This window comes from Lampris incognitus, chromosome 13, assembly GCF_029633865.1.
Source record: "Lampris incognitus isolate fLamInc1 chromosome 13, fLamInc1.hap2, whole genome shotgun sequence".
Taxonomy (NCBI): domain Eukaryota; kingdom Metazoa; phylum Chordata; class Actinopteri; order Lampriformes; family Lampridae; genus Lampris; species Lampris incognitus.
Window position 1 is genome coordinate 16954395 of NC_079223.1, and position 15133 is coordinate 16969527.

The following is a 15133-nucleotide window of genomic DNA, read 5'->3' on the forward strand; positions in this document are numbered from 1 at the left end:
CTTATTGCCTTTCACTAACAATACTGAATATCACAAAGGACACCTGTTTGCATGTAAACCTTCAGGGATGTGACTTCGGTGAGTCAACAGTCAATCAGTAGTGAATCAGCACCATTTCTACAGGCTGTTTTCAAACAACCAAACAAGCTCCGTATGCACAACATCTAAGAAAAAAAAACAAAAACGGAAAAGTAAATAAAAATAAAACGCTACTGGAAATATGTGGAAAAAAATATGCTTACTCTCTAACTGACATCAATGTTTCCACCTCAACGCCTGAGCCTAAAAGTTTTTTTTTGTGATTCAGTTTTGCGATGAGTCAAAGAAGGTTGAATCAGTTCATCTGGAAACAACGTTTGACAGATGCGTTTCATCACTCATCTAAGTGACCTCTTCAGCTAAACTGACTGCGGGTATCCCCACCCTTATAAACAACACAGTTGCATATCGACCAAAAACAACAACCAGTTCATATGCAAATATGGGCGTGAGCATTAACTAGAGTTTCAATGGCCATGTGTACTATTCACAGAGGATTTGGGAATGTTTGAAATCACAGCATTGTAAGATGGTGAAGGATGTACATACTCTCAGCTCCTCGGTTCAGGGATGGTCATTCCCTCTTCACATGCACCAGCCAATTGAAGAGAGGAGAAGGACAACCGCTCCCTGAGGTAAACCAGTGGTGATTCCATATGTGGCGGGGGTGTCGGAAAAGTTGAGACGCACATTTTCCAAACACCGCGTCTCAGTTGCTTTCAAACCCCAAAACACACTGTGCCAGAAATTGGTTCACCCCAAGGACCGGGTCCCCTGGCACAAACAGAGCAATATAGTGTACGCTGTTAAGTGCCATTGGGGGAACCAAACGGACGCTGGCCAAGAGGATGGCACAACACAGGAGAATTAACACATCAGGCTAGGACTCCACAGTCTACACCCATCTACAGGCCAGTAGCCACTCTTTCAAGGATGAGGATGTGCACATCCCTGATAGGGAGAAACGCTGGTTGGCCATCTATGTGAAGAGGGAATGACCAACCCTGAACCGGGGGGGCTAAGAGTAAATCTGTCACCATCTGACGATGCTGTGATTGCAAACACTCCTAAATCCTCTGTGAATGGTACACATGGCCATTGTAACTCTAGTTAATGGTCACACCCATATTTGCATGTGAAACTGGTTGTTGTTTTTTGTCCTTATGCAACTGTATTGTACTGTATTGTTATAAGGGTGGGGATACCTGCAGTAAGCTGAGACTGAACAGGTCACTCAGATAAGTGATGGAATGTTTCTGTCAATAAACACTGTATCCAGATGGACTGATTCAACTTTCTTTGATTTTCTTCCCTGGGTTATTGAGCATGCATAAAGACATTTTGCAATAGAGCTTTTTTTTTTTTAAATTGTATTTCGTTCAGCTTTTTTAACGCTTAACTAAAATTTTCATAAGAACAGCCTGACGACTATGTCGCAATTGTAAGACATGCTGGAAATGGGGCATTGTTAATGCTAGGATGAAAAAGGTAAAAGTTTAGGCCAAATGCATCAGTAACAATTTTTCACGTTCAAACTAGGTTTAGAAATGTGGCTGCTTAACAGAGGGAAAAGAGAGATTAGATTGCTTTGGCTGTCATTTTGTGTTCAAGTGTATACCCGAGTCACGTTATCAGAAATAGTTGTACACACATAGTGTTATAATGGCACACAGTGTCGGCATTTACTGTAATTCAATCTGATTGCTGCTGAAGTCACCATCTCGCAAATGTCACGTCTGTTATGAAGTTACTGTGACATACCATGATGTCTCAGAACAAAATAAACTGCTATTTGGAGACATGGAGAACTTTTCTTTTTTTAAAAACAATTCATACCCTTTTAATGAATCTCAGTATTTAACAATGTATTTATTATAATCTATGTTTTTGTATCAACATCTATGAAATTTACCATGCCTTACTAGTTGATTGAATTGCCGGGAATGCCGGTGCAAGGTGCCATTGTGCTCATGCACGGTAAAATGGTGTATTGTGGTCTTAACCGTGAGCGTGCATGTCAACCCTAGATATCAAGAACTCTGCCGAAATACTAAATAAACTCACCATTTTCACAAGTAACACTTCCAAGCAGGCTTTTGTAAAGAGCATCACGTAGCACAAGTGTTATCACAGTAACGTCATCGTCAGTCTAAATGAACATTACAGCACTTGACAAGTTAAAATGACTCCAGCCCAGAACAGATTTAGTGGAAACACACACACTGTTCACATACCAAAGAAATAAGAGATATGACCGCAAATCCAGCCTATGGCATAAAACCAGTATGATACAAGTCAATGTTGTGTGCCCTGTCTCCTACCTATCCAGTTTTATGTCTAATATTTCCTTTCTGATGTTGGCTACTCCCTCTCTTTCCCCACATCTACTAAGTCCTTTCACTAATCCTCTGGGGCATTCATTGCTTTTGTTATGAAACTGCTCCAAAATGTTGATATCGTCTCTGCTACTCTACCTTTTCGGCTACCTGGCGTTGCGGATTCCTGTGATTGGCGTGTCCCTTGATGCTGAGGATAGGCAAAATGCACCTGTGCTTTGTTTGTGGCTTACCCCCCCCCCCCCCAAATATTTTTTTTCTCTATCAACATTTGCAAATGCAAATAAAATGCATTTTGGGGCATCCAGGTAGCGTAGCGATCTATTCTACCAACACAAGGATTGCTGGTTCGAATCCTTTTGTTACCTCCGGCTTGGTCGGTCGTCCCTACAGACACAATTGGCCGTGTCTGTGGGTGGGAAGCCACATGTGGGTATGTGTCCTGGTCGCTGCAAGTTTTTGTTGCTGCTGTTTTTTTTTTTTTTTTTAATCAAAGGCCTTTGCTCTTGTAATGCAAGAGGAGCACTTTCTCAAACCGTTTATCTTCCATTTTCAATGTAAAAAAAGGAATAAAAATTCCATTATCCATAAATCATTATTAAAAAAACAAATATGATGGTGGTCTTGCCAGGAATGGAAGGCTGTTTTAGAGGGACTTCTGCTGCTTGAACCTTCCGTCTCGACTCAACACCGGCCACTGGCACAAAGTGGAGCGCTTGTCTATAAAAACCCCATACGTCAAACGCGCTTTTCATGGGTCAAATAAAGCATTGGTTATCACGAAAAATTTCATAATTTTATAATTGACATATTTTAAAGGATTAATAAAAAATGTAATCGAGTAATCCTTGACCAATGTAACTAATCTAATTACACATTTTTGAATGTAATCTTTGCAATTATAGTTACTTATTATTTGTAATCTGATTATGTAATCCCGATTACATGCAACCCGTTACTACCCAACCCTCATAACAAATCCATCCATCCATTATCCAAACCGCTTATCCTGCTCTCAGGGTCGCGGGGATGCTGGAGCTTATCCCAGCAGTCATTGGGCAGCAGGCGGGGAGACACCCTGGACAGGCCGCCAAGCCATCACACAGGGCCGACACACACACACCCCACACACATTCATACCTAGGGACAATTTAGTAAAGCCGATTCACATGACCTGCATGTCTTTGGACTGTGGGAGGAAAACTGAGCCCCTGGAAGAAACCCACGCAGACACGGGGAGAACATGCAAACTCCACACAGAGGACGACGGGACGGCCCTCAAGGTTGGATTACCCTGGGGCTCGAACCCAGGACCTTCTTGTGATGAGGCAACCGCGCTAACCACTGTGCTGCCCCTGATAACAAATGACATGACTAATAGAGGGATGTAATGTCTTTGGAACAGACCGCATCACACAAGGAGGAGGGATTGCAGTTTATGTCAAATCTAAATTAAACTGCACTTGCATCCAGTCCATCAGCAAACCAAACTGCTTTCAACTCCCAGCAATTAAATTATCCCTCCCAAATGGTTTAGATATTGTGGTCGGATGTTACCGCCCGCCTTCAGCTTTAAGTGAAGCGGCCACTACCCTTCCCAACCTTCTTCATAATTGGACTACATCAGAGTTGATTTTACTTGGAGACCTAAAAGTGGGACTGGTTCTCATCATCCTCAGACCCATTTAAGGACAGTTGTGACTCTCTTTGTCTGGTGCAACTAATAAACTTGCCAACCCGGTTAAACCAAAAAGACTTGGTTAGACTATCTGATCTTATTTTAACAAACGCACCCCAGAGATTCTCTGCGGTTGGAACTTTTTGTAGTGACTTTAGTGATCACTGTGCTGTTGTCTGTGTGAGAAACTGTAAGATTCCTAAGGGTAAAACATGTTTTAGCTATAAAAGACAATTTAAACATTTTAATGAACAAGCCTTTTTGCACGATCTTTATAACAGTGACCTGGGTATTGTCTCACAAATGGCTAATATTGATCTAGTTTGGGATTATTTTAAATCCACTTTCTTGGCTATATGTGATAAACATACCCCTTTTAGAAGGATAGGTGGAAATAACAACCCTTGGTTTAATGAATTTATTTCCTCTTTTATTAGACAGAGATGTTGCCTGGGCCAAAGTGAAGAAAACGAATAACCCTTTGGATTGGAATCTAAACAGAACATCCATCCATTTTTCAAGCCGCTTATCCTAATTAGGGTCGCAGGATGCTGGAGCCTATCCCAGCAGTCATTGGGTGGCAGGCGGGGAAACTCCCTGGACAGGCTGCCAGTCCATCACAGGGCCGACACATTCACACCTAGAGACAATTTAGTATGGCCGATTCACCTGACCTAATGTCCTTGGACTGTGGGAGGAAACCGGAGCACCCGGAGGAAACTTACGCAGACACGAGGAGAACATGCAAACTCCACACAGAGGACGACCTGGGATGACCCCCAAGATTGGACAACCCCGGGGTTCGAACCCAGGACCTTTGTGCTGCGAGGTGACAGCGCTAACCACTGCACCACCGTGCCTCTGTACAGAACATTAAGAAATTAATGCACTAAATTACTAAAAAATTCAAAATGTGACTATAATCTTACCATGATAAATGAAAATCTTGAATGAAGCAAGTCAAATCCTCAGGTTTTATTATGCCAACTAGTCTTCCTGATCTTTTAAAAGTGAATCAAAATGGCTGCTCTGATGGCCGAGCGGAATAAACCGCAGTTCTTGCAGTCCGCTCGTCATGTGGCTGGGAGGTTCGTATCCCAGACTCGCCGTAACCGGTCATGGCCAGAGTGTCCACGGGGTAAGGCATTCATTAGGCCACCCTTACCCAATGGATAGTGGGTGTAGATCGGTGTAGTGTTCGGGGACTCGTCGTTCTCCAGCAACCCCTCTGGCCCATCCGGGCGCCTGCAGCCAAGCAACCGAAAGCATTCTCCCTTACGTCTCTTTCGCAGCCTGAAGGTGATGCAATCCATGTGAGGCTTCAGCGTGTACAATAGCGAGAGCAGCCGACACGAGTTTGAAGGAAGCTGGTGTTACGACCATCTCCTTCCTGTGGAAACGTGAGCCAGGGGAGTTATTCAACAAGAGTTCCGGCCATATGCCATTGGGTTAATCGGGTGGGATAAGGGGAAAAACTAGAAATAAATTTATGTATATATATATATATATATATATATATATATAAAGTGAATCAAAATGTAAACAAGGGCAGAACCAATATTGCAGATACCTTTAATAGTAATTTTATTTCTGCTGGTTCTTTGATTCCAGTAATGCAGGGGTACATGTTGTGAAAGGAAACTTTGAGCCTGTCCCATGTCGCCCCGCTCAACTGTTGACTTTTATTCCTACCTTAACCTCACAAGTATACAACGCTCTAATGAGCCTAGAGTGTAAAAATCTTCAGGCCCAGATAAACGAGCCTTACTTTCTAAAAATTGCTGTAGATATTATTGCAGAGCCTATTGCCTCTGTTTTTAATCTCAGCTTATCCTCCAACATCATAACCGGTACCTGTAAATCAGCTATGGTTCTCCCTTTGAGACCCTTCTGACTTGAATAAGTATCATCCCATTTCCGGACTGTTATGGCCAAAGCATTCGATTCCCTTGTTAATGACCAATTAAAACAATTTTTATCTGATAATAATATTCTAAATGAATCTCAGTCAGGTTTAGGATCAGGCCATAGTACTATAACAGCAGCTATGCTAGTTACTAATGATATCATCAATTCTTTAGATCGTAAACAGCACTGTGCAGCTCTATTTATGGACTTGTCTAAAGCATTCGACTGTAGATCATAAGAGACTCAGCTGTATAGGCCTTAGTGAAATTGCTCTGAACTGATTTACGAACCATCCATCCAAAAGAACTGTGTGTCTCGGTAGAAAACTACACCTCAGCCTCACTTACAGTAAACAAAGGTGTCCCTCAAGGATCTATTAGCTCTTTATTTTCTATTTTTATAAATGGCTTAGGTCATGGAATAAATCCAGCTAAGATTCATTTGTACGCGGATGAAAATCATTTATACAGTGGCACCCTCTTTGAATCAAGCCATAGAGCTCTTGTAGGATGCTATACAATCACTGCAGCTTTTACCGTTAAAATTAAAACTGGTCCTAGATTAAAAAAAAAAGACCAAATATGAACTTCACTTGTTCTCACTCTAGCTGATCACACTATCTTGACATTAGAAGGTACATGTATCGAACGAGTTGCTTCTTACAAATACCTAGGCTTGATGAAAAGTTGGTTTTTAATGTGCATATTGAAAATCTTCTGAAAAGGCTTAGGCCTAAATTGTTTTTTTTTTCCTGTTTAAAAGTATGCTTTCCATTTAAAGCCAGAAAGAAATTTGTGCAAAGCTCATTTCTATTTGTATTACACTATGGTGATATGATTTACATATTGCAACCTCATCCCTACTTAAAAAACTGGATTCTGAATATCCCGCTTTATTACGTTTTGTAAAAAGTGCAGGTTCACACACTTACCATTGCATTTTACACACATCTTTAGGATAGTCCTCTCTATACCAGAGGAGAAAAATACACATCTTGCTATTTATTGCTAAGACATTGTTAGGCAAACTACCTACTCATATCTCCAACCTTTTATCCTATCATACAAATAACTATCGCACTAGATCTACTACTTGCATTCTTTTAAATGTTCCTAGGGTGTACTCAGAGCTCGGTAAAACTGTTTTCTCCTTTTATGCATCTTGGGCATGGAACGAGCTGCAAAATACCATAACCTTAGAAGCACTCCCTTCTTTGAATACTTTTAAAGGTCTTTTACAAACTGCCCTGAAGGAAACATGTTGCTGTTTTACATAATCCCTGGTTTGAGGTGGACTGTGTTATGAATATCTCTGGTATGGCCGGTGTACCTCTCTTCTTAACTATTTCTCTTGTTTATTTTTTTTTTATGTATTGTACGAGTTCTATCATGTGAAATTGTTTTTTTCATGTGGAACTGTTTGTGCTAATGTCCTGACCAGACTTCCTGGAAGAAGCGAGCTCAATGGGACCTTCCTGGCTAAATAAAGGACAAATAAATAGAAAAAAATGTTGAAATGCGGGCACACACACTAACATACATAAACTTCATGGAGTACTGACCAAAGTCTATGTCCAGCAGTGCTGCGTTGGCACCTTCAACCAGGATTTTCTTTGGGGGGCCATGAAGAGCCTCGTACATGTAGTGCACTCCATCCCTCACCATGGGCTTGATCCTCTCCACATAGTCCTGAACACAAACGCAAAGATACACACGTACAAAAACATGTGGTTTTATGAAAAAGTGAGACAAATGAGTTGCATCTTTCCATTTTTTGATTTTTGTTTTCTTCGCTCTTTGTTTCGATTTTAAGTACCTTTAGTTTGACTAGTTCTCCCTCTATATCAATCTCCAAAGTGGGGTACATGTCTTTGTACTGCTGGGCAAGCACCTTGTACCTGCAAATACAGAGTATATACACAGTGAAATGTATTTCAGTGTCATGCACTTTTTGTGCCACTACATGTATACACTATGTTGGCCGCTGCTTGTAACAAAATTATCGCTAAAAAAACTCAGATAGGGTATAGAGTACACTGCCATGTTTTCAAGGCTTTAAAGATCAAAACCTGAGGTGTGCCAGGAATAACATTACAGACAATATCTTTAATGCCAATGAGATAATTAATTATATCACTTGAGAGCTTTAACTGCAGTTGTAATCACTTCTTACCGAGTATGTCGAGAGACACGTTACAAACTGTAATGGCAGTGAAGAGGATTGTGCACTGCCCTACAGTACCAGTGAAGTTTGGACACACCTGATTGAATCTATGTTTTTCAAAACCTTGAAGTCAATGCCTATTTCTGAATACATTTCCAAAACGAATTGAAATTTAAAAAACATACTTTTTGAAATGCCCCCCACCCCGAATTGTTTCATGTAAAAATCAAGAAAAACTCTACTATTAGTAGGCGTGTCCAAACGTTTGATTGGTACTGGATGTTCAATGGAGAGTGCTGGGCTTAATTTGCTTTAAGCAGAAACTCCTGCTACAAGCCAGAAAAGTGATCCTGGAGCATTGGAACAAACCTTTCAGAGAACTGGGTGAAGTCAGAGAGCAGGTCACATATCCTGAGGCCACTGCGTGCTGCTTTGGCTGAGTACACTGGACCAATGCCCTTCTTTGTTGTTCCCAAACTGGACAGAGCACAGAGACAAGGAGGGAGAGAGAGAGAGAGAGAGAGAGAGAGAGAGAGAGAGAGAGCAAGAGAGAGAGAGGAAGGAGAAAAAATAATAATAAAATGAAAAACTGAGTCACAAGTACCACATGACTCATTGTAATTTCATAGTCTGTCATCATCACAGGCAAAGTCATGCAAAATTCTTCAACAACTAGCATGACCCACTGTATCCCATGAGGACAGATGGGTGTGGACACTCTAGCTTTAGCCTGTGGTTCAATCATTAGCCTAGTAGGATTTGCATAGTCGGGTAATAATCTAGAATATTTAATTTTGTTTTTATTTCCACTAGGCAGTAGCCCAGAGGGGATTATGCATTTGGTCATGTGTGTCTCTGTGTGTGTGGTGTATATATGTCCACAGCTAATCTTGGATACTACTGGACCCATCAGCCTAAAAAATGTTGTGCACAGTTATGACTATGATCAAGAACCTCTTGTGGTTGTGGTGATTCAAAACCTTTTTCTCACTACTGCCACTCCCTCTTTATTCACTCTCTAGCTCACTTGACAAACACTGCTCTCTGTTGCTTGCCTGATCTGAGTCAACTGTAGATGTGAGTCACGCATGCGCATGGTTGACTTAGATCGGGACGCGCCAGTGTATGAGTCTTGAAAGTAAACAAGAAATCAATTGTATTTCCCAAGTCAGCAAATCATTCACTGCTGATCTCAGCACAGGAGAACTGAAGGAACAACGACCTCTAAGTTGCAGTCAAAACAGGAAGTGCTGCATATTCTTGTTGCTGCTGCCCGATCCGAGTCAACCGTAGATGTGTGCACGCGTAAACAGTTTACTAACTTTATTATAAAAATAAAGACAGGGTCAGGGTTAGATCAAAATGGTTGCATAGCAAACCTTTTCTTTTTGGAACGTGCAAGTTCATATTAGACTTGGTCGCATTTGTGCGAGGGTCTGCCTAGGGGGCTGCACATCCACAGACAGACAGGCAAAATGTTTTTATTGGGTATACTTTTTTAGCGTGAGTGCTGCATATTAAAAACTTAATTTTTTCCCCCATATTTCTCGTTCACTTGACTTGGACGCTGTGCAAGTCTTATTATGGCAAGAAAAACAGTTTTTTCTGTTCATGTGTGTATCGATCTGCTGCTAGTCTCCCATACTACTGGGCCTGTCAGCCCAATAATATTTATGCAAAGTTATGACTGTATGACCAAGACCTCTTATGGTTGTGGTGATTCAAAACCTTTGAAAAACCTGTTTTATACCGCAATTGAGTGCTAACTCCTCAGCTGGTTTTTCGCCTATATATATCCGAATACCAGAGAAGGGGAGGTATGCCTGGCGGGGATCTGCACTCTACTGAGTGCACTCTTCTAGTTTGCAGTCTTGGTTATTGTTGCTTGTGCAGGATATTTTTAACGGCAACACTTCTTGTTAATCTGTATTAGGTGATTCTTTCTACGTTTCGTAAACATGCCCGGTTTAGCACATTCTGCCATCAAATAGTCGTCATGGTATTTCTATGTGCTGTGTTGCAACAGCTGAAATGTGTTGAGCTATAAAGAACTGAAACAACTGCTTTGTTTCACAGTAGCTTTCCACAATGTGGTTAGTATTATAATTTACTGGGGTTGGGTGTCAAAAACCAGTTGCACGTTTCCAAGAACTGGGTATTCATTAAGACATGAGTTTAGGATCCGTTTATCACAGCCAGAAAGCTTATTTTTGGTCACATTCCCAAAACTAGAATCTTTTTTTTTTAAATGGTTATCAAAAAGGTTTATTCGAAAGACAGGAAGTGTCGGTGCTGTTTGTGCACGAACATCCACATCACTGGTTATGCTGTGCACCAACACTGCATGTAGATGTATGACATGACTGACTGGAGAAAGGATATATAGTTCTACCATCCACTTTCAACATTTCAATAGTCTAATCAAAGCCATTCCCTCTCGTCTGTCACAAATAATGAAATGCCATCGAGTTCAGAGGTACCATTTTGGAAATAAAGTATTTTTTCTCAAAAAGTCATGTTATAAACACACATAAAAATGCTACATTCGGCAAATAAGGTTATCTATAAGGGGATTTTTTTTTCCCAAATCCCTATAAACCTAATATTTATTGGAAAAACCCTAGTTGTTATGTGACAAATTTCAAGTAAATGTACTTTAAGGTTCTCTGATAAAATATATCCACATATTTCTGTTGTACCAACTACCAAAATCAATACTGATAATATATGCCGATTGTGTGGAAATTGTGGCGATGACCTGGTTCATCTGTTCTATGGCTGTCATTGATTTCTTCTGGCGAAACTTTGTCTCGTATCTTTTTCTAAATATGGACTCTTCCAACAACCGACTTGTGAGACAGTCTGCTCCAGTATTGTCCTAATACTAACCACTCTGTTGTCAACCTCATAGAGACATTTCCTACAGGTTTCATAATAAATGGTGTACCTATTTATTTATCAGTTATTTTTGTTGTTTTATTTATTCATACTTTCTCATTTATGTATCTGTTTACCATTTGTTTTTTCCAAAGAAAATCTAATTTTTACTCATTTTCTCTATCCCCTAGTTGATGTATAATTCTCTTCATTCCATGGATATATGAATGTCACTTTAATGCTTCTTCCGATACCAGAATTTCTGAATTTAAAAAGGCTGAGCAGTGCAAACATGAAAGAAGTCTCATGAAAGAAATCAGACACAGAAAATCCTGATTACTGCAGGAAGATAAAATCCTTTACGTTCGGCATGGTTCAAACCTTACCATTTCTGATTTCTTTCCCAGTCATCACGACACCCCAGATCCACCAGCATCACTACCAATAGTGCCTCACACCCAGGTACAGCAACACACAAAATGGCATACAACCCACCTTTACGTGCCAAGATGGGGAATGATGGTTATACATATATTTCTCTAGGGCCCTGTGATGGCCTGGCGGCCTGTCCAGGGTGTCTCCCTGCCTGCTGCCCAGTGACTACTGGGATAGGCTCCAGCATCCCCGCAACCCCGAGAGCAGGATAAGCGGCTAATGGATGGATGGATGGATGGATTTCTCTAGGATAAGAGCTCCCAGAGTGACAAAACCCTTGCTCCAGTTAATCACCATTATTCATTATTTGTTTCCTTACTATTATGTATGTAAATACCTGTGTTTAACATTACTTGACGTGAGGATAACCTTCTTCTTTAAATAAAAAAAACAAAAAAAACTTTTTTTTTCCAACCAAAATGAAGGGAAAGATACCTTATTATGCCATAGCTGACAATTTACTGGTTGTAGCAGCCCAAATCTATTGAAATATTTTTGATTTTTATTTTCCTTGAAAGAGGGGAAAAAAATGGAAGCAGGAATTGTTAAGAACCAGATTCAATGAGCGGAATTGAAATCAATAAAATCTGAACCATACCCAACCCTAAAATTGTGATAGTCTCTTTCCCTTTCATGATCTATGACTCAGGAGATCTTCATAACAATATCAATTTCTAGCCTTCAGATAACAGAAATGCCCAGATATCACAAGTTTCATGCTCCAGACTAACGTTGGCCATTTAAACTAATTCTATGACTTTGACCCCCCTGTAGAGGCATAACTGGTGGCATGCCTGGCAGTGCTGAAAATGCAGCAGCCACTCAAGAGTAATCTGCTGAAAGCTTATAATGACTGCGCCATTAGGACACCCTGGTAAAGTACGCTTGTTGTCACTCTCTCACACATGAATAGACACACATACATGCTTTCTCTCTCGGTCTCTCTCTCTCTCGGTCTCTCTCTCTTGTCAGTAAAGATAACCCAGCCAGGAACAAGAATGCTGTGGGGTCTCTCTTGGTTTATCTCCCTGATCATTACACACAAGCTAGGCTTAAAATTCCTCACATACATGGGTAAACGTCATTGTCTGGGTTGAGGACAACTAACAGAATAAAGCAGAACACTGACACATATTGGCCAAAAAGGGTTGCTATGGCAACAGGCCACACGTAGTGACAAGACAGTCTAGAGTCGCTGCATGAAGGACACTTACTTTGTTTCAAAGACTCAATTTATTTAAGCTCCAGTCAGTTGAATGGGCTTCTGTAGATTTGGCCGGTCTCATACAAGAGAAGCATCATTACCCCACCCCCCCCAACCCCATGCTTATAATCTTCATCTGCTCCAGGGCAGCTGCACTACATTTCTGCCTGCATTTTAACGAGTCTCCTAAGAGTTATGATACTGCATGTGTGTGAGCGTGTGTGTGTGCGCAGCGACAACTCTGTGCACGTGAACAGAAGGGACAGAGTCAAATGAATATGCATTGAATATCATTTTCCCTCTCTGTCATGACTCATGAGATTTTGATGGGAAATGAGGCAACTACTTCCTGGCATTGCAGACAAACAGGAAGTTATGACAAAGTACTAGGCCTGGCCACTTGCAAAAAACAAACAAACTATGAATCACATCGACAAGACGTTTTAGACCTACTCTGGTGCTAAATTCCTGTTTGGAAGCACAGGGTCTTAGGTGCAGCCATTTTGCAATGACTGGATTCTTACTTCTTGCCTGCTTGCTCCTGTCTCTGCTGCTCCTGCACGCCATCAACCGCTTGGTGGAAGTCAAACACTGTGGAGGAGGCAGAGAGGGGACACACACTCACACACCTTGAAGGAAGCAGGGGGGCATGCACCTTCACATACTTAACCACACACACACAGACACCCACACACACACACACACACAGGCAAGTGTACACTCAAACACACACATTCGTCCAAAAAAAAAAAAAACCCCAAAATAAATAGAAAAAATCTCTCAGGACTTACCAATATGCGCTCTGTCTGAGATGATCAATCTTTTGTCCCAGTCCTTTAACCCTGTAAAACACACAAACTCAATTTCACATCTCTGAATGAAAATGCAGCTTACTGTCCCTTAAACGCTGACAGAGGTAAAAATGCATGTTACTCACCTTTTCCTTTGCGTTGATTCTTCTCCGCCTCTTCAAACAGGCCAGGGAGATGGATCACCACCCCATTACCTTAGGTCAGAAAATATCAGTTTAAAGCAGGTGTGGCGGTTTAGTAGTTCAGTTTCCTCACAGCAAACGGACCCTTTTGGCTGGATCTCAACCCTTCTGTGTAGCCTTTGCATGTCCTCCCTAGTGTTCGCTTATTTCCACAGTCTAAAGACATGCATGTAGGGTGAAAAGTGCCCATTGGGTTGAATACTGTGTGAGTGAGGTTGTATCTGATCCCTGCGATGGACTGATTGGCGGCCTGCTCGGGGTGTTCCTACGCCTTCCACCCAATGTCTGCGGGGAGAGGTTCCGGCCTCGGCAACCCCGATTTTGATGTGGGTATCGCAAATAAGTGAATAAATTTTAAGCTTCTGATATAACAGGACCACAGAGGATGGAGCCTTTTCTGTACTGATAGCACACATGTCAAAAGACGTGAACGCTTTAAGAGCTCTTAGGCCAAGAGGAAGCATGAGTTTCAAATGACAGGGTTCCGGCACTCACTGTATATAAAAAGACTCCATGAGACCGACTTGAAAAACAGGATGTGATTTTTATTCATTTACTCAAGGGAGAACATTATGTTTTCCATGACAGTGGTAGCTTTTAATAAATGCAAACATGAGGTACTGACGCCAACAATAGGGTACCAAAAAAAACAAACAAACAAAAGAACAGGAAAACTCCAAACCAAGTTTGTTCTCTAGTGCTTGAGGCCATGAATGAACTGTGGTGCAAGGTAGGAAACATTTACAGCCAAAACATGGCTGTGACTCTACTCTGGAACAAGACACTATTATCTGTAAATAATGACTTCTGAATTTGTGCATAATCTTCTTGCAAGCACATTTGCATTGACGTTAGGGGAAAACATTTCTGTAAAGGAATTTTAGTCAAATAAACAGGTTTTATGATGCTTTTACGAATGAGAAATGATAGCATTTGCCACTGAAACTTATGAGGAATGCCAACAACGTTTTCAAAGACAAAAGCTGTTTATCTAACCTGCTTTAAGGTTTGCAGAAAGACCACTAGAGTTTTAGTGAATTATAGGGTAGGTGTCTGGGAAAAGAGAATAGCTAGCTAAAATTCAACGTATCAATGTATGCCATCTTAAAAAGGAAAGGCAAATGTGTGCTTAACTTATTATTTTGTCGTCCCCCCCATAACCGTAGTCAGATCTAAAAGATCATCACTACACACATATGGCCAAATAGCGTGAAGGATGACAAGCTATGCCTCTCCGTTGTTACTTGGGTCTTCAGTACACTTTGTACAAGCCTACACAGAAGGCTGAGCTGAACACTTCTGCCCTCTGTTTGTTGGCTTGGGATTCAAATTCCACTGCATTCAGATACAGGAGGGTGACAAATTAAAGGAAAAACCAACATAAAGTGTCTTAGTAAGGTGTTGGTCCACCACGAGCCTCCAGAACAGCTTCAATGCTCCTTGTTATAGATTCTACCAGTCTCTGAACTCTACTGGAGGGATGAACACCATTCTTCCAA

General features: G+C 41.1%; 1 protein-coding gene across 2 annotated transcripts in view; it reads right to left on the reverse strand.

The window, feature by feature from the left end:
• adss2 (adenylosuccinate synthase 2) overlaps nt 1-15133 on the reverse strand; it is a 44134-nt gene that overhangs the window by 11705 nt on the left and 17296 nt on the right. For both annotated transcript variants that reach the window (XM_056292360.1, XM_056292361.1), the window contains exons 3-8: nt 13578-13646; nt 13432-13482; nt 13165-13231; nt 8494-8601; nt 7777-7858; nt 7523-7649 (exon numbers count right to left, since the gene is read on the reverse strand). In XM_056292360.1, coding sequence (XP_056148335.1) covers nt 7523-7649; nt 7777-7858; nt 8494-8601; nt 13165-13231; nt 13432-13482; nt 13578-13646 — 504 coding nt within the window. The remainder of the gene's footprint in view (nt 1-7522; nt 7650-7776; nt 7859-8493; nt 8602-13164; nt 13232-13431; nt 13483-13577; nt 13647-15133) is intronic.